Source organism: Paroedura picta, chromosome 8 (genome assembly GCF_049243985.1).
Source record: "Paroedura picta isolate Pp20150507F chromosome 8, Ppicta_v3.0, whole genome shotgun sequence".
NCBI lineage: Eukaryota > Metazoa > Chordata > Lepidosauria > Squamata > Gekkonidae > Paroedura > Paroedura picta.
The window spans coordinates 46,727,025-46,753,994 of record NC_135376.1 but is presented as its reverse complement, the minus strand read 5'-3'; the positions used below and the strand labels follow the sequence as shown (position 1 = coordinate 46,753,994).

General features: G+C 41.5%; 1 protein-coding gene across 7 annotated transcripts in view; it reads left to right on the top strand.

The window, feature by feature from the left end:
• SH3PXD2A (SH3 and PX domains 2A) overlaps window positions 1–26,970 on the top strand; it is a 284,459-nt gene that overhangs the window by 244,015 nt on the left and 13,474 nt on the right. For 5 of the 7 annotated variants that reach the window (XM_077349632.1, XM_077349631.1, XM_077349636.1 and 2 more), the window contains 6 exons: window positions 2,149–2,262; window positions 6,062–6,145; window positions 15,987–16,104; window positions 22,410–22,744; window positions 24,385–24,434; window positions 26,738–26,857. In XM_077349632.1, the coding sequence (XP_077205747.1) occupies window positions 2,149–2,262; window positions 6,062–6,145; window positions 15,987–16,104; window positions 22,410–22,744; window positions 24,385–24,434; window positions 26,738–26,857 (821 nt within the window). The remainder of the gene's footprint in view (window positions 1–2,148; window positions 2,263–6,061; window positions 6,146–15,986; window positions 16,105–22,409; window positions 22,745–24,384; window positions 24,435–26,737; window positions 26,858–26,970) is intronic. The other 2 variants (XM_077349634.1, XM_077349635.1) reach the window with 1 other exon arrangement.

Below are 26,970 nucleotides of genomic sequence, written 5' to 3'. Positions count from 1 at the left end.
ATACCCCCAAGTATGTCTGGGGTTGTGCATTGCAATTGGACTTTGAATCTCTAAGGTTATTTAGTACTCACACACACACCTATGGATTTTAGAACTTTCAGTTAGAGAACTAGAGAATCACTGGCATCTTTCCTGCATAATAGCAAACTTTTTTTGTTATGTAAATAAATATGAGGGATCATTCTGCTGACAGACCCTTCTCCCCCTTGTGCAGGACAATTCCTTATTCACATCAAGACATGATTCATTGCATCCGATCCGCAAACTATGTCTTGCTCTCTTGCCTTTGAACTGGGATTAAACCAGTGTGTTTTTCTGGTTTATAAGCAAGAAAGCAAGCTTATTTTGGGGCTCAGGTGTAGTAACAAACACAGCTTTACTATAAAAGTGGAAGATGTCCATTGTAGAGCTGCCTCAATGGAAGGATGTGTGCTGGCTCATTCCCATAGTAATGAACTATGGTTTGATATGTATAAAGCATGCCATTGAAATTTGCTTATGGGAAGCCAAAGTATATCCCCCCTCTTGGCCCTGCAGCCTCACTGTGCCCTGCTTAAACAGACAACTAATCATCTGGTGCCCGGGGTAAAAGAATACGGTTAATTTTTTAGACGGGCTTGGTTGGCAGGGAATGAGAGTTTTATTTTGCAGTTCATTTCATTAGACCACCTCTACGATCACATTGATGCTGGTCGTTAAACAGTTCACTGACAATCCTTCTTGGCAGTGAACAGTTCTACCACCCCAGGAAGATTATTTTTCCCCTGGCTTTTAAATAAAAATGATAAATTATTCACCCTGACTAAGGCTGAACAGAAAATCTCCTAAGAGTTTTTACGCATTTTTTCTTCTTTTGAAAAGAAAAGTGTTTACTACATTGGGTTTAACTTATTGTAATAGGTTATATACATTGTCCAAATGCAGAAAGAAGAGTTTAGCGATGTATGTTATATTAAATATGATACTTAATGCCAATGCCAATATAGCATGAGAACGTTTGGGTTCAGCTGGATTCTACGGATGGGAAAGATGCCAGAAAGCACTTGCCTATTAATTACTAGCATTCTAAATGACCAGCAATTTTTGGAAGGGTTTTCTGCATTTCCATAAACATATGCTTATTTGACAGCCAGTGTCATGGTTAGAGTGTCAGATATATGATCTGGGAGACCCAGGTTCAAATGCCACTCTTGCTTGGGTGGCTTTGGCCCTGTCACACACTGCTAGCCTATCCTACTTCATAAGGAGGTTGTGGAGAATGATATAAACTGCCTTGATTCCCCACAGGGGAAAACAGCATAATAATATTAATGAATCACAAAGTCAGGTGAGAGCATAGTGGTAGAAGATCTTTGGGGGGGAAGCTTTTGATAAATAATTGGATGTGAAAATTTGAATGAAAATACCTGAATCCATATCTTACTTTCTCTTTCTCTAGAGGAATTCTAATATATTAGGAGAGGCTGATAAATTTAAGTGAATATAAAACAAATTGAAGTACCTGTATAATCAGGTCTATCATAATGTTGTTTCAATATTCATACTATTTATTCTTGTGCCTGTGCCAGCTGTTTCTCTCTGCTTTACATACATATTTTAACCTTCAACAGTAAAGTGTGCTTTATGTAAAATATATTCAAGCTGTTTCTTCCTAGCCAGAAAGGAAAGCAGCAAGTTTTCTCAGTAGATTTTGAGGAAGACTGGCTCCCAAAGAATACTCATCAATGTGTACAGTTACAGGCTATGGTAGAGAACTCATTCTACGCTGATTATTCCCTCTTTTTTAAAGAATGAAGCAGGTATATCCTCTGTGTTCCTCTGCAGACATGTCCAGACACATAGATTTCTGTGCAGAAAACTGATCACCTCAGAGAAACTGGCAGGATGTTTCATGGTGTTCTAGTTGCAACAGCTGAGCTGTAACCTATACAGAATTTTTGCATATTCCTCTCTTTCATAATTGATATAATGGAAGTGTATGGGGGGATTAAAATGCCACTTAGGGCATGTAAAGCTCTCCTCATAGAATAACTGTGGTTATGATGTTAAAGAATGATGAAACACCAGTCTTAAAGAAGTATAAATTGTGAGGGTAGACCTAATGGCTTCTCCACTTTACTAACTGTTCTTGGTTTATTCTTCTCACAGGTTGGTGGTTTGTAAGTACATCAGAAGAGCAAGGCTGGGTCCCTGCCACATACCTGGAATCCCAAAGTGGAATTAGAGATGATTCTGAAATTAACATGTCAAAGGGAGGGGAAGGTAAGAATCCCAAGAGAAATTTCTGGTTAACTTGTTAGAAAAAGGCATTGTTAAATGACTCCTTGGACCTTTATAGAAACTAGCATTCATGCATTAAAGTTCAATTTGTCTGGTATTCAGCAATAACTATTTTGCACAATTTTGGGAGGCTGCACAATCTTATAACCACCATCAGTGGCATACAAGAAGCCTGGTAGGAGCCTACAGGAGAAAATTTAAATGTCCTGTGTTAAAGTATATGATTGTAAAGCTCAGTTGAAAATCAAGGTATTTATCACTCTGTCTGATAATGGTAATGCATTCTTTCTAGCATCTTGCAGTCTATCATGCTTATTGGTCTTTAATACACCTATCTATACTCCTTTATATGACACCAGCTCTGAATTTCCCCTGCCTCCCATTTATCTTGAACCTGTAGATATTCCTTGGACATCTTGTATAGAAGGAGAGGGAGAGGAAAGAAAGCTTAGACAGCCTACAAACTTCTGCCTTCATTTTTACATTCCTTCCACCCCAGTATACATAAGACACTGGAAATAGTGCTCTACAGTGTTGAAACTGGCATGCATCCAGCAATCTGTGAAGTTCGCCAAGCAAGACTTTCCCACTTCCCTTTTCTTGCTGCATTATACTGAGTCCCATGACAGTTTTTGCCTAGGAGTAGATCTCCTAAAATAGCATGGGCAAGATGGTGAGGGCTTGCAACAAATGGAGGAATTGGCAGAAATCACTGCCCCGTCTTCAGCAAATGGAAATGATGCTCTGATGCAAGAACTGCCATTCTTGTTTTGCCCCTGTTTCCAAGTCAACTTGTCTAATATTGTTATCAAAACTACATATAGCCTCTGTGGAGTAGGCGTTGGTTTTAGCACCTCTGTTTCATCTTGGGTTACTCCCTTTGGTCTAAACCAGTGGTCCCCAACCTTTTTATCACCGGGGACTGGTCAACGCTTGACAATGTTAATGAGGCCGGGGGGGGGGTAGTCATTGGATTGCGCCAGAGGGGTGGGCTTAGCTTGCGGCTCCTCGGACAAGAAGGATGGGGGGGGGACACTAGCCTCTGTTTATTTTCTCCGTGGTTGCTGAAGGCAGGGGGCGGGAACCTCGTTGCCATGGAGCAGTGTGGGCTGCCCTGGGAATTAGGCGCTCCTTGATGTGAAATGAGGGAGTCCTCGTCAGTGCAGGAATGGGGAGCTATGTGACCTGGACTTCTTCAAAGTTGGGTCGACATTGGTGGGCTAAAGCACCTAACTTCTTAGACAGAAACGCGACCTGGTACCGACTGATCTACGGGCCAGTACCGGTCCCCAGACCAGGGGTTGGGGATCACTGGTCTAAACTTTCTAATCACCATATTTCATCAACTGAAAGTCTCTTCAGTAAGTCAGTTATATCAGCATTAAAAATAACTGTGCACAGAAGATACTATTCAAACACAGACATTTGCAACATAAGGAATCCTTTCCACCTGGGTGAGGACCGTACGTGCTCTTTCCTTTTCTTAAAACAGATGAAAGCTCATAGCAACAAACTAGTGTGATAATGCTGGTGGAATACATGCGCATAAACATCATGTGAAATGCACTGTTTCTTAGGACTTGAAACAGCCCTAATCTAATAAGTTAATGTGTTTGACTTAGAAAATTTTTGAACATTAAAGTTTTGAGCATGCTGAATTGTCACAAACTATCCCTTCTCAGGCCCTCCCAGGACATTTTTCTCCTCCATGTGGGGGAGTACTACAGCACTTCCTGGGTGGTTCTCTAGTTTAGTGAACACCAACCAAAGGAGAGGGGGGAAAGCACGAAGAAGAAGAAGAAGAGTTGGTTCTTATATGCCGCTTTTCTCTACCCGAAGGAGACTCAAAGCGGTTTACAGTCACTTTCCCTTTTCTCTCCCCCACAACAAACACCCTGTGAGATGGGTGAGGCTGGGAGAGCCCTGATATCACTGCCCGGTCAGAAGAGTTTTATCAGCACCGTGGCGAGCCCAAGGTCACCCAGCTGGCTGCATGTGGGGGAGTGCAGAATCGAACCTGGCATGCCAGATTAGAAGTCTGCACTCCTAACCACTACACCAAACTGGCTCTCAAGTGAAACATAGGCTTGGGGGCCTTGTCAGTTCCTTGTAGCATTCCATGCGAGTGACTGAAGTAATGCCGCACTGTGACTAAGCATATAATCAGCTTTTCCTCTATTCCATTTAAGCTAGCTGTAAAGGTGACAGTGTCTTTGGGGGTGATCCACAGTTGCCAGGCAAGGAGAAGGAGCATGATGTGGCCAGTGGAGGAAATTTCCTGGTTGACAGGAACAGGTATCTTTGCAGGGGAAAGGAGCAACTACTCTGGTAGCTGAAAGGATTTTGGAAAGTAAGCAAGAGATCCTGAGACCAGGGACTGGTAGTAATTGGTGAGAAGACAATTTGAATCTGTGGAAAGGCTTGTACTAGAGTGGCAAGTGGGTTTGGGTACCTGTGACCACTGAGGTTTGGCCCTCCAATCTATTTGAGTTGTAAGCTTCTGCTGTAGGCCATGCTTCTGGATTCCCTGGTCAATTGGTCCAACTCCCTGTGCCATTACAAGGGCTCTGCATTAAGGCCACCTACATTCCAGGCAGGTGGGCAAGAGAGCCAGTGCCTTCTGATTGGATTCGGAATAACTGAGAGGAGCCCAGGCTTTTTAGTATGCGCACACTCTTTGTGTGGAGATCCTTTCACTTCTTTTACTGGGAGAAGAAACTAGCGACAGTGTCAGCCAAAGGTCTAGTCATCTTGGGTCATGTCATAGAATCTGTTCTGCAAGTCGTGAATAACCACATGAACTGACAGACTGTTAGATTCAGTTATGAATATAACTGGGGAAAGGAATGTACCCTTTGTCATGGAAACAGTGTCCTCAGTGCACAGTTACTGTAACAATCTTATAGTCATAAATCCTCCTTTTTTTGTTTATAGTCTGTTTATGAATAACTGCTGTTCAGGCTGTCAATTTTGACATAGCAGATGAAATTCATGGACTTTGGACTATTTTGGGTTTTTTTCTTCGACAAATAATTGCTTGTGCACTTGCTGTAGCTTCCAAGCTTGCCATATACTGGCATAATAGATAACAATTTTAGACGCACATTGTAGACATTCTAGAAAACTGATTATTCATATTTGTTTTTATTTGAGAAGCTTGAGTTCTAAAGAATTTCTAGACTGTGTGCATCTTTCACTACACACAGAAATAGGGTTTACATGATTCCAGTAAACCTCCTTCCATTTATATTGTGTGTGTGTGTGTGTGTGCATGCAGGTTTCTTGGTAATCGCAGTCTAGCAGTGCCATTTGTCTATACTGGCAAGTAGAGGCCTTGTGAAGGATGCAGCCCGTATGTTGCAACTTTGAACTGTCTCACAGCCTCAGTTGTCATCTGGACTGCAATGTTTGCAAAAGCTATGAAGGTTCTTGCACCATAAATATGGCTTAAAAATTAAGACCTTTCCTGACCTGAGAGCAGATATTATAAGCAAAGACACCATGATATTTCTGTCATTTGTCTGTACTTTTACTGGTAAAGTGTGCTGAAGTCCACAAAATGCAGCAAGGAACATACATGCTAGTGTGCCTGGGCCTTAAGAAGTTAACCTATTTATTGCATCTCATAAACTAATCCTAGTGTATTATAGCATTCCATCCGTATTAACCCAAGGCCCATCTTTGTAATTATCATGTTTTTTGTTGGGTTTTTGTTCTTTGCCCATCCATCATTTTTCCCCTTTTCTTCCCTCTTTTATGTTGTCATCCATTTCCAACCTAGTTTCTAAGAGACGCAAGGCTCACCTGAGGCGCCTGGACCGGCGATGGACTCTGGGAGGGATGGTCAACAGGCAGCAGAGTCGAGGTGAATAGCTTTCTGGGACACATTGCCTTGAAAAGCACAAAAACATGCTTGCTGCTGCTTCTTTTGCTCTTTGACATTGCTATGAATGGCTGATGTGTTACTTTGCAGGCTCTTGTTTCTTCCGCAGCAGAAATGTGCTTACATTCTGCAGAGTTGGAGGGCATTTTGATGGTATTTGCTGAGCATGTTAGAAACTGGAGCCAACAGCAGAAGATCGACTTCTCCAGTTTTCACAAGTGATTTTCAGCCTTGTTTAGCTTCCAGTGCATTGTTTCTTAATATTGCTAGGGTAGCAACCAAATAAGCACATTTTGATCTGTTTAAAAAAATTATAAATCATCTTTAAAAAGGCTTAGAATCACTTTTGTCAACATTTTGGAACTGAACTTTGACAAGGAGGGTCTGAGCCTGTCAAAAAGGCTTGGATTTTGCTTAGGGAGGGTTTACTGTCTTCCTTCACTTGCTCACTCTTTTCACCCACATTTGATTTGTGAAAGGCCTGCATTGTTATGCTATTGCTCCAGTGTATTTTTGCACTGGCATAAAGCCCATGCATTTGACTTAGACATCTTTGCCTTGCCTAGACACTGGCTGGTGGGTGAAAACATGGGCAGCCTTATGAGGTTTGTAGAATTTGCATTGTGAAAAATACAGTGTAGTCAAGGATTCTAGCTTACATTACCAGGGCTACTTCACAAAATTACAGTTAAGGTTTCCTACCAAGATTATATATTTGCTGGGGGCCAATTTTCTTACTTGTTCACAGCAGCATTTTAGAAGAGGAATGTCTTCATTTTAGAAGAGGAATTTTTGCTGTCTTGGGAACATATTACTAACTGAACCTTCTCTGTATGTACCTGAAGTGATGTAGATATTATGCTCCTCACATAGGAGAATATACCTACAATGTACATAACATTTACTTGCACAGAAGATAGATCTCTGTGGGCAGTTTGTTTTCTTATCCCACACATTTTGTTATTTCTGCAGATGTTCCCATTAAGTTATAATGGGAACATCTGAATAGGGCAGAGTTCTTTCCAAGAGCTAGAAGAGCTAGAATATGGTCTACTAATAAGGGATAGAATTTTTAATCCTTGGTGAAAAGCTCCATCTGTATTGTGAGAAATATGTGCCAGTGAGGCATAGAACTTGCAATAAATTGTAAACTTGTAGGCCATTCTTTGACATTTGCTCAGTCCCAATCCTATGGGAAGATGGCTATCTCTGACACTGCATAATGACTATGTCACCGTTTGGTCCCCTTATTGTTGCTCTTGGGCTTCTTCCTAGTAAAAAAAAAAAGCCACTGAAGTAGTAAGATATGAAGAGGAGTTTGTTTGGGGTGAAATGACTCAAGTGTCAGTGTTAAGGGCTGAAGGCTTTTTGGCTGTCAAGCACATAGTGTTTTCTGTCCTGAAGGACATTATTTCTGTGGAGGGGAGGGGGGAGGAAAGATGCCCTGAAAGAGTGCTGACTGAAAGGAAAGTATTTTTTAAAGAGAATTCTTCTGTGGTTTGGAAGACACAGAATTTGAGCTATTGCATTTTGCTTAGGAAAACATAATAGGATAATTCTCCAGACCACGTGCCTCTGCCCCAAGCTTTTCAATAGAAGACCAGGGCACAGACTTGCATTCCATGACAGATACACAGTGAGTCATAAATTTAAATATGTAGAATAGGCTTCCTTACCTTTATGTCACAGAAAGTGATCAGGAGGAAACCGAACCAGAATTTGTGAGTTCCGATTCTTAAAGTGCTACCGTATCATTCTTAACATTTTCTGTAACATCTGCCTAGCTCACCAGAATCAAGAACCCCAAATGTCTCTTCTGACATGCTTATAATTTTATTTGCCCACCAGTTTTAATACCATTTTTCTCTCCAAGTGTATGAATTCCACACAAGGGTAGTTGCACAGAAGTCACTTTAGTTGCTCCTTTGGGTGGCTTCCTCTCTGCAGCACATTAGATGTACACAAAAACAGTTAACTGGGTGACTTCCTCTGCATCACTACAATTGCAGGCCCAGGGCTCATAAGGGGGAGATGTTCTGGAGAAACACAAAAACACACCAGTCAGCCATTTTTAGAATAAAAACAGGCCACAGCATTTATTGATTACAGTCCAAACAGCATTGGTGAAGTATGTGGTAGCAGATCCTGGAAATGAGCCACTCACCTGCTGCTCACAGAAAGTCCCACAGCCTGCCTGCTGGGGGAAAAATACAATGTTTTAAAGAAAATACGAAATCATGTGAAAGCAGCCACTTTAGGGAGCAAATAAGAGCAGCTTCTGTGGGTTTCTGTTTCATATGTACGTCATACCAGCCCTCAGTATGTGATTGGGGGAAAAAAGAGAACAATTGAAGCCTTAAAAGTATAGTTTGACTTTGGTTGCGGTCTGTGAGATACACCTGGAGCAAAAATGGTTTGTAGAATTCAAAAAGTATTAGGCTGCAAGAGGCTGTAAGTAAGCAAAACAAAAGTAATTAAACTCCAGCATGAAACAAAGTGAAGAAGCTGATATAAGAGTAAAAGATTAAAGGTGAGCAGGGCTAAAGGTTTCTAAGGTTTTCCAGCCTTTTTGCCTGGGGCTACATCCATACAACTTTGCATTGTTATTGCACTGTAACATTGCTTAACAGCTGGATCATTCACAAAGGAAAATTCAGTTGCAGTATATTATAACAATGTGTGGATACAGTCCAGGAATGGCAAAGGATTTTGAGAGCTTGGTGGGCACTCAAGATGGGAAGAACAGTTATCTAAAATGCATGCATGGCAAAACCAACTTCTGTTATAAGCACAATTGCAAATCAATGTCAATGATATTAAAAGTGTTAAAATATGTTTATTATTTATTAACTGGATTTCTTCCTTATGGAGTTCACAGTGGCCTACTAATATAAATAAAACACATGGGATAAAATATATTAAAATCAAATTGAAAATCACTGCTCAGGACTGCTACTAAATGTAATTAAATTCAATCCTAAAAACTGTCTTCAACTGCCACATAAAGACTATAAGTGAGGGGAACAGATTATATTTGGGGGGAAGCTGTTCCAAAATTATGGGGCTACCACTAAAAAGTCCCTCTCGTGTACACACCAGGTTTGTTTAATTGATGGGACAGGAATGTCTTTCCATACAGAAAATTATTTCTGGGCTAGAATCATAGAATCATAGAATAATAGAGTTGGAAAGGGATCTCATGGGTCATCTAGTTCAACCCCCTGCACTATGCAGGACACTCACACCCTGCATAGGACACTCATATCCTGGGCTGATGCTCTTCTGGCTACAGGGCTAATCCCTGCTTCCAGATTATATCAGCACTGGCCTCTATTGCCAGTGAACTCAGATTCTTCCACGTTCCCTTCTGTGCCACAGGCAGCATTGCCAGGAAAGAGTCAGGCCATCTGGGCCCAGCTCCTCCCCCCCCCCTCCTAGGCTGACTACAGTGTTCCAGAAGAGACACAAAATGCCCTAGGTGGCTCCACAGCACTGTGCAGTGCCAACAAGCCGTCGGGGCCTTTTTTATTTGTTTGTTTAGGAACACGGTATTGCTACCATGTTCCTAAACAGAAAAAAATGGCCCCACCATCCCCAGAGTGGTGGGACCTTTCCATCCCAGCTGCTTTGTGTGGAAGCACTAATCCTGGGTTGACTGGGGTGTAAACTGCACGGAAATTTTATTCCAATGCCAGGTCGATTCAGTCCCTGCCCTCTACACAGAATGCAATTTCCGTTTGGATTTGGGTCGATTTAAATTTTCCTTCTGCAGCAAGAAGGATTGATCCGGAGTGACCCTACCTTTATTGTGTGATATCTTAGAGTGCTTTTAACCCTCAATATTTAAAGGCTGTTCTGAATCTGGGCTCTCCTCCATGGTAGAGGACCCAAGATTGGCCACAGGTGGTCATGTGACAAACTTGCCTTAAAGGAGAAGCCCCTAATTTCTCTCAACTTCTGTCCGTCTTGGATTTTTTTTCTGCCTTCTTCGATCCCCCCCCTTCAAGAAAAGAAAGGATTTTTACTTTCATCCTCTGACTTCTTTGATCCTCTCCCCCTTCAAGAAAACAAAGAAAGAGTCTCTATTTGCCTCCCCCCCCCTCTTCTGAACTACCCTAACCACGTGCAGAACACTTTCCTGTTTTAATGGGGGGGGGGGGGGGAGAGAGGAAGACTCAAGTTCAAATCGATCTGAATTCAACAGGATTGACAATGGAACAAACAAAGTAAGTGCAGACTCTGCCTGGGTCTGGCAGGGAAAATGTTCCCCCACCTGGCCCCAGGAAGAGCTGGGGCAATTGGCCTGGCTCAGGCACCCAGTGGCAGCCCAGCGGGGGTACCACCATGCGGAAAAGGTAACTATGATCTTTATTTCCAGGCAGGAACATGAGGAAGAAGATGGTTCTTTAGATAAGCTGATCCCAAATCATATAGGTCTTTAAATTATGATTGCTGACTCTAGTGCCAAAAAACAGGTGGAAGAACTATGGAGTGATAGAAATGCATTGTTCAGTTGATCTGCGTTTTAAAACTTGAGATGTCTATGACCTTCGGGTCTTTATAAACATCCTCTTTGACCTGCTGGATGGAACACTAGTCATTTTTTAGAATGATAACTTTTCGTTTTTCTTTCCTATAAATGTTGACTTGCATATATTGGATATTATAATTTTTTCTATGGTTAGCCTCAGTAGAAGACTCTCCCAAATTGCTTTTACATTGTAAGCAGACCCTAGTCATAAGAGCCAGTTTGAATTATAAAGCCCATTTGTGTGTTTGTGGTCTCCCCTTTCTACCGCTGAAAAACCGAATGAGTGTAATTTGGGAAAAGTTACAATATTTTGCTGCGAAAGCACTCTGCAAAGGGAAACTTTAATGATAGCTTCCTGCTGCAGAATAGAAGAGTTAAAAATAGAACAGTTAAACAAATCTGTAAAGGGGGCTCCATTACCTATAGGGATTTAATCTTTTTCAACATTCCACTATTGGCATGTCCTCTTTATCTTTCAGTCTCTTTTCTGTCTTGCTGTTCTCATCTTAAGTGAACAAAGATAATTTTTCAGAAAGACCCATGTTCAATTTTTGGATGGCTTTCTGCCAAAAGAAATGATTCGTTGGAAAGCAGAACCAGCGATAGGCAAAACTTTAGCTGTTCAGCATTCACATAATTGGCTTCAAGCCTAAGTCTTATTTGGATTCTCGAAATCTTTTTACAAAACCAGGCTGCCAGGACTGCTGCAAGAGCCAGTCATCTGCAGCAACAGCAGAGTCTCTTTTGGGCTGGTGTCAGCCATATGCCTCAACAGCTGCATGTGAAAGTGTACAGAGAATATATGACTGGTCCAAGGTTACCCAGTACCCAGTTCAGATAGAAGCTCCCAAATCCTGATAATCTGATCCCCACACTGCAATAGCTCCCATATGGGTTTGTTTAGAGCGGTAATATTAGTAGCATGAAGGTGCTGGGCTTTGATTTGTTCCTCTCTACAGGAAGGGACTATATGTGACTGAAGCACAGGTGAAGCAACTTGGAGGTTTTCCATTTAAGTGGGTTTCTGTGATCAAATCTTGCCAGGTTAGAGCACAGTAGAGCTCTGCTGTCTGAAGAGAAAATGGATGAATGGTTCATGAAAGTTCACAGGTGGGCACAAGAAAATTATTTGTAGCTGGTGTCCAAGATGAAGGGCAGAATTTTCAGTATCCTCAAGTTCAACCTTCATCTCGTCCATAAGACAGAATGGGAACCATTGATTTAAATTAGAAGGGACACTGTTGGGCTGCAATCTAAACATGATGCTTGCTATTGGAATTTCCCATGTTTCAAAGCCAAGCTTTCCTTTACCTGCATAAATCTGCATATTTTTATCCCAGATTCCATTCTGATGTGTGAGGATATGATGGGAATTAGCTGTTTTATATTTTTACTAGATATTAAGCCCATTTAACCTCAGAATAAAATGGGCGCTAGGCAAGAGTGGCCAGGGGCTGGGATGGGGCAGGTGGCGTGGTGTGGCGTGACCTGGGGCGTCCCTCCAGTGACCCAGGAGTGCCCCTGGGCCATGTCCGGGCCCCAGGAGCAGGCTCCCGGAGCCGGGAGAAGGCTGCTGCCCCCCCCACACCCGGAAGGCTCCCTCGGCCTTCTCCCGGCCGGAGAAGGCCAGCCCCCCCCCACGCACCCACCTGGTAGGGTCTCAGGGTGTTCTGGCGGGGCCAGGGGCCCAAGCCAGCAGTAAGGGACCCGGGGAGGGGAGGAGAACCAGGGCCGGAGGACTCACCACGCGGGATGGCAGATCTGTCTGCGCGGCGAGTCCCCGGCCGGGCCAGGCGAGGCTGGGGCAAGTAGCCAGTGGGGAGCCGTGCAAAGCGCGGCTCCCCATTGGCAGCTCAGCCCTGGATAGACACTCGGAGGGCCCAATCAGGAGCTGCTTCGCGGCTCCTAATTGGGCCCTCTGAGTTTTTATCCTGGACAGTTCCCGCCCTAACTTCTCCCCAACAGCCTTTACCCTTTTATTTAATCTGCTCCGCAGGAGCGGTTTAAAGATATATAGATAGAAGATATATTATATAGTTTAACTTCTATTTTATGTAAAATAGCATATAGATTCAAATATAACATGGGCATTCTATGCAGCTGTATTTTTAGACCTGTAGGAGCACCACTCCTCCTCCCTGATTTTAGGTAATACTTGGGTAATGCACAATTACTCTTAGCACTTTGTAGGATACAATGGCTATGCTATACTGGCTAGCAATCTGATAGTACAGGAGTTTATGTATCAAAATCAAGAAGAAAAGTTTCTCAGTTTGTCTATTGCTAATATCCTATAAATTATTCAAACTACACTCAGCTCTTCAAACTATAATGTAATGTATTTTACTTGGGATCAAATCAGAATAAATTAAATCTGAACAGGCTTGTTTTCTTTCTCTTTGTAAACTATTAACTTACATCATACTGATCAAATTTCATTCCTGTACATTCTCACCTCTTTGTGGCTTAATCCTTTTTTCTGCTCCTACCTTTGCTTGCTATTGTGTTAGGGTACAATTGTTTATTCTGAGCTTCTTTCCTAGTGTGTTGTACTTTCACCTTCCCCATCCTGTACATATGTAATGTCCTAATACACAAATCATTTTCACATTTCCTGGGTGATGGTGATACTGAAGGAGCCAGAAGTATGAGGTGTTCATGCCTCTGTTCTCTCTAAATACATACTAGGTTCCTGTGTATGGTTCATTGTATGTATTGCATAAAAACTAATTTGCTTCAATAAAAACAGATGCTTTTGTCCTAGATCTGTTGTAGCAGGAAACTTCTTTTCATAAAGAGACGTTAGTGTGCAAGAGACACAAAGCAGAGCTTTGATTGTATAGTGGTGATGTCAGCCCCTCTGTCTCCAAGTCCTAAGCAAATATGTGAGTTTAGACTTTTTTAGTCTCCCTATAAAAGTCACAGTGGGATACTTCAACAGTATGTTTCTGGAATTATATTATGTTGTGTAGCTGAGGTTTCTGCAGCCACTTGGTTTCCTGCATTTATTCCATCATCTAAAAATGCAAATAATGAGACTGTTGACTAGTTGACTGCTTGGGTTTCTTGTCTGTCCATCCCTTTTCAGCCCTTCTAAGGAATCTTCTACCAACTAATGAGACTTGAGTTTTGCTTAACAACAATTGCACAATATGGCCACCTCCTAAACCTGTGTTTCCAAGATTCCCAAGTAAGGCTCATTTCATGTGCTGCTGTTGTGCCCTGTTTGCTGCTTGAAACTGGACACTCAGCCTTACAATAGTGTGATGGCCACATATGCACTATTGTAATTTATGAACTGCACTAAAGCGGAGCTTCTTTAAGGTCATTCTTAGCGAATGCAGCAAGGCTATGGTTTGCCGGAGGCTGTTGCTATTGGATTTTTAAAAGTGAGGGATGAAGTATGACTTTCTATCTCCACAAGGGCTTTCAAGTCTTCTTCTTTTTTTTAGCCAGGAACAAAGGGCAGATGAGCCACAAACTGGGCAGAGGGTAATAGACTCCAAAAGCTTGCTATCCCCCCCAAAAAAAAAGTTTGAGGGAAGGGATGTGGAAGAGGGGATGTAATGGTAATGATGCAATTGATGCTTGTTCACTTGGTTCTCTGTTGGGGCAGAGTAGTACAGCCCTCAAGCACAAGAGAGTTTCTATAAAATAATATAGCTGGTCCTATGTTGCAAGATCCAAAACCTGCCAAAATCTTAGCAATTCAAGAATGCAATCTTCAGTACTCTTGGTTTCTTCATTTCCTTTTTAGATATCACAGATGACTTAATACCTCTCAGTGCCATGGTGGCTCTTCCAATACCTTTCCCATAAGCCTTTGCTTAGCATATAAGCTATTGACAACTAGTAGCAAATATCTGCTGTCTGCTGGTCAACCCTGTCCCAGAGCCTCTTTACCAGCAGAGGCCTACACTTATATATATGTATGCATACATGCTTCCTCTTTGCAACTCATATCACTTTTTTAAAGTAACTAAGATCGTTGAGAGGCATCATGGTTCTAACAACAATGCTCTTATGGCTTTAGCTTTATATCTTAAGAATCCTGAAAGAAGCAAAATTAAGGAGGATAGAAAGGGGGAAGGGGTGCATATAGTGAGAATAGTGAATTGAAAGAAAACGCAAGTCTTCCTCTAAATTTACCTGAGAGCAAAATAAGACCAGTGGGCACCTGGCTTTCTCCTCCCCAGGGTCGCCTGGATCCTGGACATTTTGTACCCATTTCTCCACCATGACTTCTACACATAGGTGCCCTGGGAGCAAGCTACAACTGCAGCTTGACGTTTTATGCTCTAGTCCATGGAGTTGAAGGACTAGCATAAACATTTCATTAAGAGCAGAATGAGATGTTGCGTGTTTGTGTGCAGCAACAACAAAAGCCAGCCTGCAAAAGCCTTTAGAGGGCTCCTGGTATGCTACCTGTGGTACCAGGATTTCTCCTAAACCCACATTCCTGAAACATTTCTATATGATTAAGGGATAGGTTAGAGGGAAGCAGATTTAATATGAGGGGATGAATTCCTGCATAATCCAGGGCATGTTCTTATCTGACTCCTGCTCTGGAGGTGCAACAGTCAATACTAATACTAGATTAGTGTGGGATTGGGTAGGGCTCATGTCAAGCAGTGACAATGCATGGGTTACAATTCCCTACCGCTGAATATTTGAGAGATTGTTGGTTGTTGACATCCTGAGTTAGCTTTATTTAAAGGATGCATTAAAAATGACTGTTCCCTTTGTCTTGTGAGCTCCGAGGTACAGTATGATCGACTCTTGAAAACACAGATACTGGCTGCCTAGTGCTTGTAAAGCTGTATTGTTTCTAGGGGTGTGAAGAGGGTAGGTCAGTCCATTCCTTTGCTTTGGAGGCGTATTGGTCACACTCCAGCATCAGCATTTGAGTTCCAGTAATTCAGCGTTTAACATAACCATGTGTGTGCTAAATGGAGCCAGCTGGAGCAAGATCCTCTAGTGACGCTTTGCTACTTTGGCAGCTAGTCTGATCTTTGTCAATACCATATGTAAGAATTGGGGGAGTCCCTCCCCAAGAGACCCTGTCTCATTTGCTGGCATGGAGGGAGCAGGGCGGTGGTGAGGAGCTGATACAGGCATGCTTACAGCATGACAACTAATAGGTACTACAGGGTCCCCTGAGCAAGACTCCACCTCTGCAGTGCTTCCACATTTAATTGCTGCAAAATCATCGTCAAAAGCTATCTGAGAAGAGGAACCTTAGCTGGTGCAAGTTTAGATCCTAACTGATGTTACCTCTTCTTTCTTTGCTAGAAGAGAAATATGTCACAATCCAGTCATATACCAGCCAAGGGAAGGATGAGATTGGATTTGAAAAGGGAGTCACTGTGGAGGTCATTCAAAAGAACCTGGAAGGATGGTGGTACATAAGGTAAGGAGAGATATCACTCCAGGGTTATGATGATGACCCTCACCATGGCATACCTTAAGACCTTTATATAAATTGGGACATCTAGATATTTTCTTCTGAGAATGTTAATGAAGCTGCATAAGGCCCGTGATATAGTGAATGCTGTGTAGAAATGTTTTTTTTTAAGGGTATTGGGATTGATTTCTATCACTTAGGTTGAGAACAGTATCCAGTGAAGAAGCTCTAGCATGAATATTTCTGTGGGAGGGGATGGGTCTTTTTTTTGGGGGGGGGTGATATCTTCACAATGATTGAGATGGGAAGAAGCGATTCAGTGAGGGTTTTTTTAATTATTGATAATGTCAGAAAATTGTTACCAGCTCATTTGTCTTTGTGTGTTGTCTAAGGCTGTATAAAAAGAAGCCTTACATATATTCTATTCACATATCTGGCTTTGATTAAATGCCAAAAATATAGTATTTTTTGAGACAGTTAATCTAGAATAACAGTAATTCGAAATGTTTTCCTCTGGGTTCTCAAGTATCCTTAAATGGCCAATTCTCAGTTAAAACTAGGTTTTAAAAAATAACATTGCTCCACATACATTAAATGCAAAGTAAGCATCATCTCTTTAGCATGCTTGGTGTCATGGACTCCTGTTATTAATTGATTTGAGATAGATCTAAGATATAAATCATGGGATTTTAGCTACAGATTTAGATTTAGCTGTAAGAGCATGTTTCCTTGGAGGTAATGCTGCTGAATTTAGTGAGGCTTACTCCCAATTAAACATACAAAGGATTGCAGTCATCAGTTTGGGGAGGGGGGTGTCCAAGGTAAAAACAATTGGGCAACAAGTTTCTAAAAGAAGCTGTGGAATTTTGTTCCCTGGTGGCTTAAGAGGAGAGCTAGAATAAACAGGAGACCCAACTTATTTTGCCTTACAAGCCATTCCATTTGCTTGCTTTGCATGTAAAACAAGATATTTTCCATAGGTGGTCATTTGCTTTTGTAGTCTGACTTCTGGTCATTTTTAAAGCACTAGAGCAATGAATAATGGAACCACACAGAGATCTGTGTGTTCCATAAACACATTCACCCCTTACATCCTCATTAACTCTTCCATCAATAATAAATGCAAGTGACAGAGGGGGAACAGACTCCCTTCACGATGAGCAAGGAATGCTGGCCCAGTGTCAGCTCCGCATTCTTCTTTTTCTAAATCATTTACTGGACTTTAATCCAAAGCCAAGGGTTCAGGAGCAGAATGTACAGTACTTTGCAGTATCCCAAGCTCCACTCCCTCCAGTTTATGACTGAGCTCCTTTTGTCTTTTCAAGATTTTCCTGTTACTGGCAGACCCTGTTTTATCTTGTGCTCAGCAGGGGCCTGAAATCTCTTGCAGTCTTGAGTATTTTCATTGAAGAAGGAGGCCAAAACAAAAGACCTCCTAACTTAGCAAATATTTTACTATGTTGGAGTTGTGCAAATGGGAGGGGCAGTGCCTATGCTCGCCTTGCCTTCCCCAATACTGAGCCCCAGTCTCTCAGAGTTAGCTATTTGGGATTGTGCCGTGATATGAGGAAACATTTGGCTAAGGCACAACCTGGGAGATTCAAATTAGTCTGATGGAAGCATCAGAAAAACAGACAAGACTGTTCAGTTGGGGGGTCACAGTCTCAGTCATGAAGCTGCTCCTATTATATCAGTGTAAAGTCCAACAGGTTGCATGTAGAGCTAGTATGTAGCATGTTTTCTCCATCTCCTGGGATACTAGAACTCTGAATCTTCTAATGGTGGTGGTAGGCAGGAAATGGAAAACAGGCAAAAGGAAACATTACTTCATACAGAGCATAATTCAACTTAGGAAATTAACTTTCACTATATATATATGTGTGTGTGTGTGTGTGTGTGTGTGTGTGTGTGTGTGTGTGTGTATGACATCCACTTTAGATGGCTGAGACAGCTTCATAAGGGTTCCAGGCATCATATAAGTCTGTCTAATGGTTGTACTAATGTTAGTTGAATAAAACCATGTTTTCCAGCAATATAGAGATGGCTATTCATTGCGGGGGGAGGCGGATAACAATATGTGGAGGCTGCTGTGTGGAGGCTGTGCTAATAGACTGTCCCAGAGTCTTATGGTTGGACACTATGTGAATTGGCATGCTGAGCTAGATGGTCCTTTGTTTGGTCTAGCAGGCTGCTTTTATGTTCTTGCCTGTCGTTTATACTATTAATGGCATGGGATGCAAATAGCAGGGAGTAGATTAGACAGCAGCATGTGATAGGAGATATATCTTCCTTTGGCAGGATATGCTGGAGGGCTGCCCTCTTCTGCTTATATAGTTCACATATAGTTCATAGCCATATACATATCCATTTTGCCATAAACATTGAGTCAAGACCCATTACCATAACATGATCAATAGACCAGCATAGATAGACCAGACCAATAGACCAGAAGGCAGCGATAGCAAAGCACCAGCTATGGACTGCATTGTTGGTAGTAGCTCATGGCACGATAGCCCTCATGAATCTGCTCCAAAAAACAGGTCTTTATGTTGCCCAGTCATCAAATTTTACCCCTGAAAGAATCCCCTAATTTGTTTTCTTCTCTTTTCTGTTGTCATGAATGCAACTGATAGCAAGAAGGTATGAAAAGTTTGATGGGGCAATTGGGGCTGGGGTGCTGAATGGGGAATTGGTGCTAGGAGCAATATCAGTGCCACAAATTGAATCTGTTATAACTATATGCTTAAACCCTATTCAAATACATGTGATTTAAGTGTTGTACATACATGAACTGCTGACTTTCAATGAGAATTGACAAAGTACTTAAATTTATACTCCAAGACTTTCTCCTATGTTTCAGCTGTTGATTTTCCCAACTTTCTCCATGTGCCCCTTTCAAAGCTCATAAACACCCGAAGCTGCCTTAACTGGGACAGGACCATTGGGCTACCATTGTCTGCTGTGGATGGCAGGGATTTTCCAGAGCCTCAGGCAGAGGTCTTTCACATTAACTGCTATCTGAACTTTTTACTGAAGATGGGACTCTCTGCACGCAAAGCCAGATGTTCAACCAATCTGTTGTGTCTCTTGAGCATGTCCGTTACAGAAACTCATGACAGATTCATGTGAAATTTCACAAGGATGGGTGGGTGGGGGGAGAAAGCTAAGTAATTTGTGCCCTCCAGGCTAAACTAGTTTATTAGGATTGATAAATCCAGGGCTGCTGCACAAAACACTTGCAAAAGCATTCAAGTACCACCAAAGGAGGCGATGCTAATAATTAAGCAACCAGATTCCACCTTAAAATCTTTTTAACATTCACCTCCTTAAATATGACATTTTCCAAAATTCATGATTCTCTGCTGATACTTGCTTCCCTCCCCCATTCTTTCTTCCTGGTTCACTTCTCTCTGGAGTAATTCCAGTATTCTGGAGCTGGAAAGCAGATGTTAAAGGGGGTGGGGAAATAAGTACTCAGACTACTAGGCAAGTTTGAATCTTTTGTTATTGTTTGAATAGACAATTTCTCAATACACAGCATATTACAAGTAGATTTTTGAGTGATTCAAGTAGGTCTGAAATAGGAAAACAAAAATTGAGTCCAATGGCACCTTTATGGTGCTATTAGACTTAATTTTAGATTTTTGAGTAGCGGTGTAGTTGAGCACCACCCCCTCCCCTGAATGCATGCATACCAACCCTTAGTATCGCAGCTTAATTTTTTTTTCTTTTTACATTTATACTCCACCCTTCCTCGAAGGCCCTGGAGGTTGTAATCAAAATGGTGTTGCATTTACCCTCTGGGTCTTTGTTCTGCTGTTTAGGAAGTTTGTGGAAGAGTTACTGGCATCTGTGGAATTCTGAACTGATGTCTAATGCTGCACAAATCCAGCCCCATAGCTAAGCTGTTTGACAGATTTGTATTCTTGAATAAAATGGCCATAGTCTCTTACTAAAAGCCTGAATAATATCTGTTGCCATGACTCGGAAGGTAACAATTAATCACTCATGATTTTCATAGCTGCAAGATGCTGATGGGAATTCATTGTCTGTTGTCAGATTTGCACAGTGTAGAGTGGGAGAAAGTCCACTGACCCATCTTGCAAAAGAAATGGCACTGTCTAATGGGAGAGAGATGCCAGCTAAGAAATGTGTGTTGTTATTGTTACCAAAACTGGCAAAGTCCGTCTCATTGTAAGGAGGTCATGAGCTTGCCATATTGAATTCAGAGCACCCATATAGTAGGACTACGTAGCTGGCTAGAGTTGATTGTGGAGTTTTCCTCAGAACACAGTGTACTGATATTCTGTTTGAGTTCCTCTCAAACATGAATGTACCTGTCTATCAATACCAAAAACTTCATGACCTCAATCAGTAGTTAGCTCCCGCCAAATGGCAACTGACACAAGCTGTGTGCTTGAAATGCTACTCAACTTCGTTGCACTGAAGATTGCTATTTGTTTGGCGTAGAGAGCCAGCTTGGTGTAGTGGTTAAGAGAAGTGACTTCTAATCTGGCGAGTCAGGTTTGATTCCCCGGGTACCCTAGACTAGTCACAGTCCTGGTAGAAGCTATTCTCACAGACTCTGAGTTCTCTCAGTCTCACCTACCTAACAGGGTGTCTGGTGTGAGGAGAGGAAGGGAAGGTAATTTTAAGCTGCTCTGAAACTCCTTTGGGCAGTGGAAAGTAGGGTATAAAAACCAACTCTTCTTCTTGCAGACCTCCATATTTTTCATAATGTTGCAGCCAGTGTTTGGAAGATGACAGTTTTAAGATTAAAACTCTTCTCTTGCATTTCTCCTATGTTACTGTAATTCTATATAGGGGGAGGAGAGAAGAACAGGGTTTTGGAGAGTTTTTTTTTTTTACCATTCTCAGTACAGTACATTGCTGAAGAAATAAACTGTTTTTCATGTTGTACTGCAATTTAAATTGAAAAGTGAATTACCAGCATGTATTAGAAATACAAACGAAACTGCTGGAACTTCAGTACTTTTTTGTCTCATGGTTTCATTGTGGACTTGGGGATTGCCCACTAGAAACCAGTGGTGGTCTCTGCATAACATTTTAAACATCACCAGTGTTGTGAACACTGAGCATACTGTGGAGTCTGAATGATGCAAATGCCCCATTAATCCTTGAGATAAGGTAACACAAGTCCCTTCAGATTTTTCTGTGCTGGCACAGTGCATTGGAACTTGTGTGTTCTTTAGAATAAAAGAATACCTGGGAAGATGTTTTTAAACTGGGACAGTAACAGGTACATCTTCCATTTAAGCAAGGCAACTCTCAGGTACTTCTGGAGCTCTTGAATAGCAGTAGATTTATGCAGGTAATTGCTTCCCCATTCATCCACTAGAGTAGGGTTGGCCAAACCGTGGCTCTCCAGATGTCCATGTACTACAATTCCCATGAGCCCCATCCACAGTTTGGCCAGCCCTGCACTAGAGCAAGATCAGACCACAGCCAAGAGAATGACCACAGCCAAGAGAATGGCTGGAGCTTCTTTTGTGAGCTGAGCAGGTGGGGGTGGGGGGTTACAGTTCTTCTCCAGCTAGACTAGTGTCCTTCTTTTGTGCATTTTTAATGAACCTTGCATCTTTGGAGAGAGAACAAGAAAATCTGGCCACTAAAGTGTTTTGCTTTTTTTTCTGAACAGTTATTTGAAATAACTAGAAATGCAGCATAATTGTTCATGATAGAGGTACTCACAAGGTAGCTTATTCTATAGTATGCTTTGTCTGTACATAGGTCTAAGCAGCCAAAGAAATAAATTTCCTACTCTTCAGAACTGGATGCTTTGTTTGTCAGAAAAAATAATAAAAGAATTAGAGGAATCTGGGTGTACTGGGTAATTAACGAAGAGTAAGAAGAAGAAGAGCTGGCTTTTTATACCCCACTTTTCACTACCCAACAGAGTTCCAAAGCAGCTTACAAACACCTTTCCATCCCTCTCCCTATGGCACACACCCTGTGAGATAGGTAGGGCTGAGAGAGTTCTCACAGTACTGCTCAGTGAGAACAGTCATAAGAGAACTGTGACTAGCCCAAGGTCATTCAACTGGTTGCCTGTGGAGAATTGGACAATACCACTACACCATGATTGAGTAAGGGTCTTGAAAATGTTTTCTTCCACAACTTCTTCAATGGGCTAAGTGGCACACATCTTGCCCTACAATTTGTCCTCACAACAATACTGTGCAGGAAAATGGACTAAGAGAGTGATGGTTCTTGGTTACCCAATGAGCTTCATGGCTCATCCTTCTTTGGAGATCCAAGGATACTAAATATTGTTTCTTTCTTACTTTCAGGTATTTAGACAAGGAGGGCTGGGCCCCAGCATCATATCTCAAGAAAATAAAAGATGATCTTTCGTCTAGGAAAAAGAACTTAACAGGTCCAGTGGAAATTATAGGAAACATCATGGAGATCAGCAACCTTTTGAACAAGAAATCCTCAAGTGACAAGGAAACACAGTCAGAAATTGAAACTGCAGAATCCCACATTTCTAAGAAGGAAATTAGCTTGCCCATCTTATGCAATGATTCCAATGGCAATGCCATGATGGCTCAAGACAAGCAGGTCTCAAAACTGGCACAGGGATCTCCTGCCATAGCACGGATTGCACCTCAGAGAGCTCAAATAAGTAAGCCCACAGTTGATTTATCATTGTACTATGGTTCATTTCTCATGCCTGTTTATAGAAGGGACTCATTAGAGCAACCAAGTTCTTAGTGTGAGAAAGGTCTTGATTCTTATATTGGCCCTAGGATATAGTTAGAAGATCCATTATGCTTGCTAAAATTAAGTAGACCTGGGTCTGTCTTTACCGGCATGGGGAGACCCTTGGAAACACCTTAAGTATACTCACTGTGTTCCATGATGGGAGAAAGGCAAGTTATAAAAGCAACAAAACAAATCTAAGCCGCTGAAATTAAAACTCAGTAGGGCAACTTGCTAGTTCGACATGTGAATACAGTTTATGGCCATCCACTTTTGCAGATAGCCTGGTAGAAAGAAGGAATCCTGCAGCTCTTAAGAACCTTTCCAGCAAAATTCCATGTAGTGAAAGTCCCTCATGGTGTCCTTTATCTACTGACCATATTACTGGAATCTTGGGACTGGCAATATGGTGATCAACACCATACCAGGCTATGGCACCATCATATCGACCATTGACTGTTTTACTTACAGACTCATCAGGGCTTCACTTTAAATTGAGGCTGACATTGACTGCTGTGTTATGTTTTGGGTGTTGAAGAATCCAGTGGGATTCGGAATAGCTGTTGTTATGTAACTGGTTTTTTTCTTAATTCATCCAGAGTAGAATACATGTAGAAGTATACCACTATTTAGCATTTGTTGCTATGTTTTTCATTGCTTACTGTCCTATTCCCTGCTTAATGTTTGGTGACAGGCCCTTCGTCTGACACGTGTCTGCAAAAACTGTAACTTCTGTGCAGGTCTGTGATTGACTGAAGGTTCTGGCACACTGAGGATTATAGCACTGATTCGATTTGGGAAAGGTGCTTGAGGCCCTCTTCTGCCCAGAAAGTGTACTACTTCGTTAAAGTTCTGTGAGCTTAAAAAGAATAAATAAACATAGCAGTAGAGCCCAGATTTTCACCTGTAACCAGACAGATATATCAGCACATTTTAGAATTTTATATGCCTTCCGGGCTGAAAGGAATCACTTTTGTAGTGCCCCTTAATTCAGGATTACGCTGGGAGTTCTGTGATAAGTGCTGTCAAGAACTGCCACTGTATACAATTGTGATGTGCTGACTGCTTTGTGGGTATCAAAATCCATACACATGGCTGGAAATGGAAGTTCTTCAAGCTCCCAAAAACCCTCCAGGTTTGCACAGAGCAATAACAAAAAAACTTTTTTTAAAAAATAAAGAAGCAGCAGTTCAGTATGCATGTAAAAAATCTTAATAGCAATGTCTGCATATGCATAGACATTGAGGATGAGAGGGTGAAACAGCCACCAGAGTTCTGGTGCTGCTTTGGATTGCTGAGGCTCCCACCTTGAAAATTTGTGCTTGGACTAGGAGAAGAAAGCAGCAAACACTGTGTCTATGTGGGGCTCAAGTGGCTCTGCAGAACTGCTGTTTTGCACCATCAGGGTAGTCATATAGACACTCTTTGCCCCATGCATCTTCTGTGTGGGACATAGAACTCCACATGATGTGTGTCTCAGATACTTAATTTCTGAAAAGAATGTTAGTGTTTTGATTAGCATGGTCTGTTTAAATGTGGAATTTTATCCCTCTTCCTTGGTAGGCTCTCCCAATCTAAGAACAAGGCCTCCCCCAAGAAGAGAATCCAGTTTGGTGAGTACTGACTTTTTCTGCCACTTATAGCACTAGCAAATATTTAACTTGAATAATTTGCACAAAATGCTTCCTTAAATCCTGAGTGAGGGAACCTTCAGCATATGTCATTACAGGTACAATGTTGATTTGGGGACTTGTTTAGTACCCTAAAGATGGATTTATAGGCCTGCTCTAGTGGACCTGAGGGTTCATGAGGGAGCAAAAGATTCTGAATGGCTTTTGGAGGAGGGGAAAATGCACTAGGTGATTTCCTTTCCTATACCTCCTTAAGACTACTAACCTTATTTGCATGCACAGTGGTCCTGCTTGGATTATGGATATCTAAATGGCACAAGAATGTGTACATCTCAGGTGGTTGTTGTGGTGAGGACATTTCCCCAATACTGCCATGGAAACTTCACTCATATAAATGGATTCCTATAAAACAATGCAAGAGCAGGATGTGAAGAATACAATAATTAGAATACTAAGATAGTCATATTCCCCATGTTTTATATTGTCAAAATGTAAAATATTACTAGATATTCAGGTTTTTGTTTTTTCATCTGGAGGATCACTTACATTGGGTCCATTCTTGAGAATGAAATGTCATATTGCAGAAGTCTGCCGCAAAAGAGTCTGCCTTCTGTTGATGGGACTGGAGTAGATGGACAATGTACTACTTATTCTTACTGATAGTAGATACAAGGTCTCAGGCAAAATATCTTCTCCATCCCTTGAGATTCTTTAGCTAGAGATGCTTTGGATTTATCCAGGGATTTTCTGCATGCAAAGCATTTATTCCTCTAATTTCATTGTGAATCCTCACTTTGATAATTTTGACTTTAAGCCAGACAAGCATTCTAGCCCTACCTCCTGTGGTCTGGGAGATTAGATCTGGAGCATCTGCCGCTTTTACCTGCAGGATTTTGTGAGGCAGAAAGCCATGATTACTTTATACCTCACTTTAAAAAGTCATCAACTGCTCTGAGGAAAATGAAACTTAATCCTTAGTGGCTGAGATGGCTTTTTAGCAGAGACCAGGTGGCAGACATACCTCTTAACGATAAGTCACAAATATCAACAAGACTAAGTCCACTATTCTAAGAACTCTAGGCTATCCAAGCTATTTCACTGTGATACTGTACCCAAGCTCAACTAAGTTCATAGCTATGATCACTGTGAGTATTTAAGTGGTATATAAGTACAGATTTCAATATTGAGTTACTTAGCATTTTAAGTAATAGTATTATTAATGTTTGTGTAAGGAGCCATTGAATCCTTCTCTGGGTTAGAGAAGTGAAGATAGGAGGACAAAAAAATTGGTAGGAGAACCTGTTTTAAAGCATTCTTTCACATTTTTGTATTAACAATTATTACAATAAAAGACCTACACAATTCTGAGAATACACCATAAAATCCTGTAATTTTTTTCTTCTTGACGTGATTAAAGCACTTTTAAAGACATGTATACTCATGCCAAACATTCCTGTTTTATATACTAACCCCCCCCCCAAAAAAAAGCAAGAAAAGAGAGGAAGAAAGGCTGCATCCTTCCAGGAATGTTTATAGCTCTATTATATCCACATTAAATATATTAATATGCTCAAGGTTGATAATTGTCAGTTTTTGTATGAGCCCACTGTATTTGCATCCTGAGCTTTTATTTTTCATAACCCAGTAAATGCAACTTCAGCCACTAAAAATCAGACCAGGGTTTCTGCCTCCTCTACCTGCTAACTGATGTCATCTCTAGATTTCTGAGCTAGTTATAATGATATTGAGGTGATTTATCTTCAGTACAATAAGCAAAACATTTTATTTGATTCTTGCTGAAACTTAGCAACATGAATCTAAGGACTTCTTATTTATTGCAGGCTAGGTCTTAGATTAGGTAGAGAGATCTGTTTGAGATGGTGGTGAGAAGGCAATTTAAATGTCAGCATTTCTTCCTTCTGAATTACAGGGTGGGAAAATGATTGGGAGTCGGGGTGGAGAATGGTCTATCTTCCTGGAATCCCCTGCAGACGTTTGGGTATTGAATGCAATAGCAGTCAACCATCATTTAGAGTGGTTCCCCCCAATCCTGTGTTTTATATTACAGACTTCCTCCACAATATCCAACCCCAAATCCTATCCACATTAAATATCCTTAACCTCTCAGTCAAATCCTACATGGACCGACATATATATTTCCATGTATGAGATTTGAGTAGCAGGATTGAGGTATTTATCCATCACTGCTTTCTTGCAGAACAAGCCCGTGTCTATTCCCCATCTCTACTCCAATTTTAAATGAAACTAATATCTTTTTGTGACAGGGCTTCCAGCTGCCAAAACCCCCTGAGCCACCGTCAGTGGAAGTTGAATACTACACTATTGCAGAGTTCCAGTCTTGTATTTCTGATGGAATAAGCTTTCATGGAGGACAAAAGGCAGAGGTGAGCCTGGAAATGGAAGCACAGATAGATAAGTGATAAGCTGCTTGCTTGTAGAATGGTCACATGAATAAAAAGAATTGTGGGGCATTGTTTTCCCTAAGTAATAATCTTAT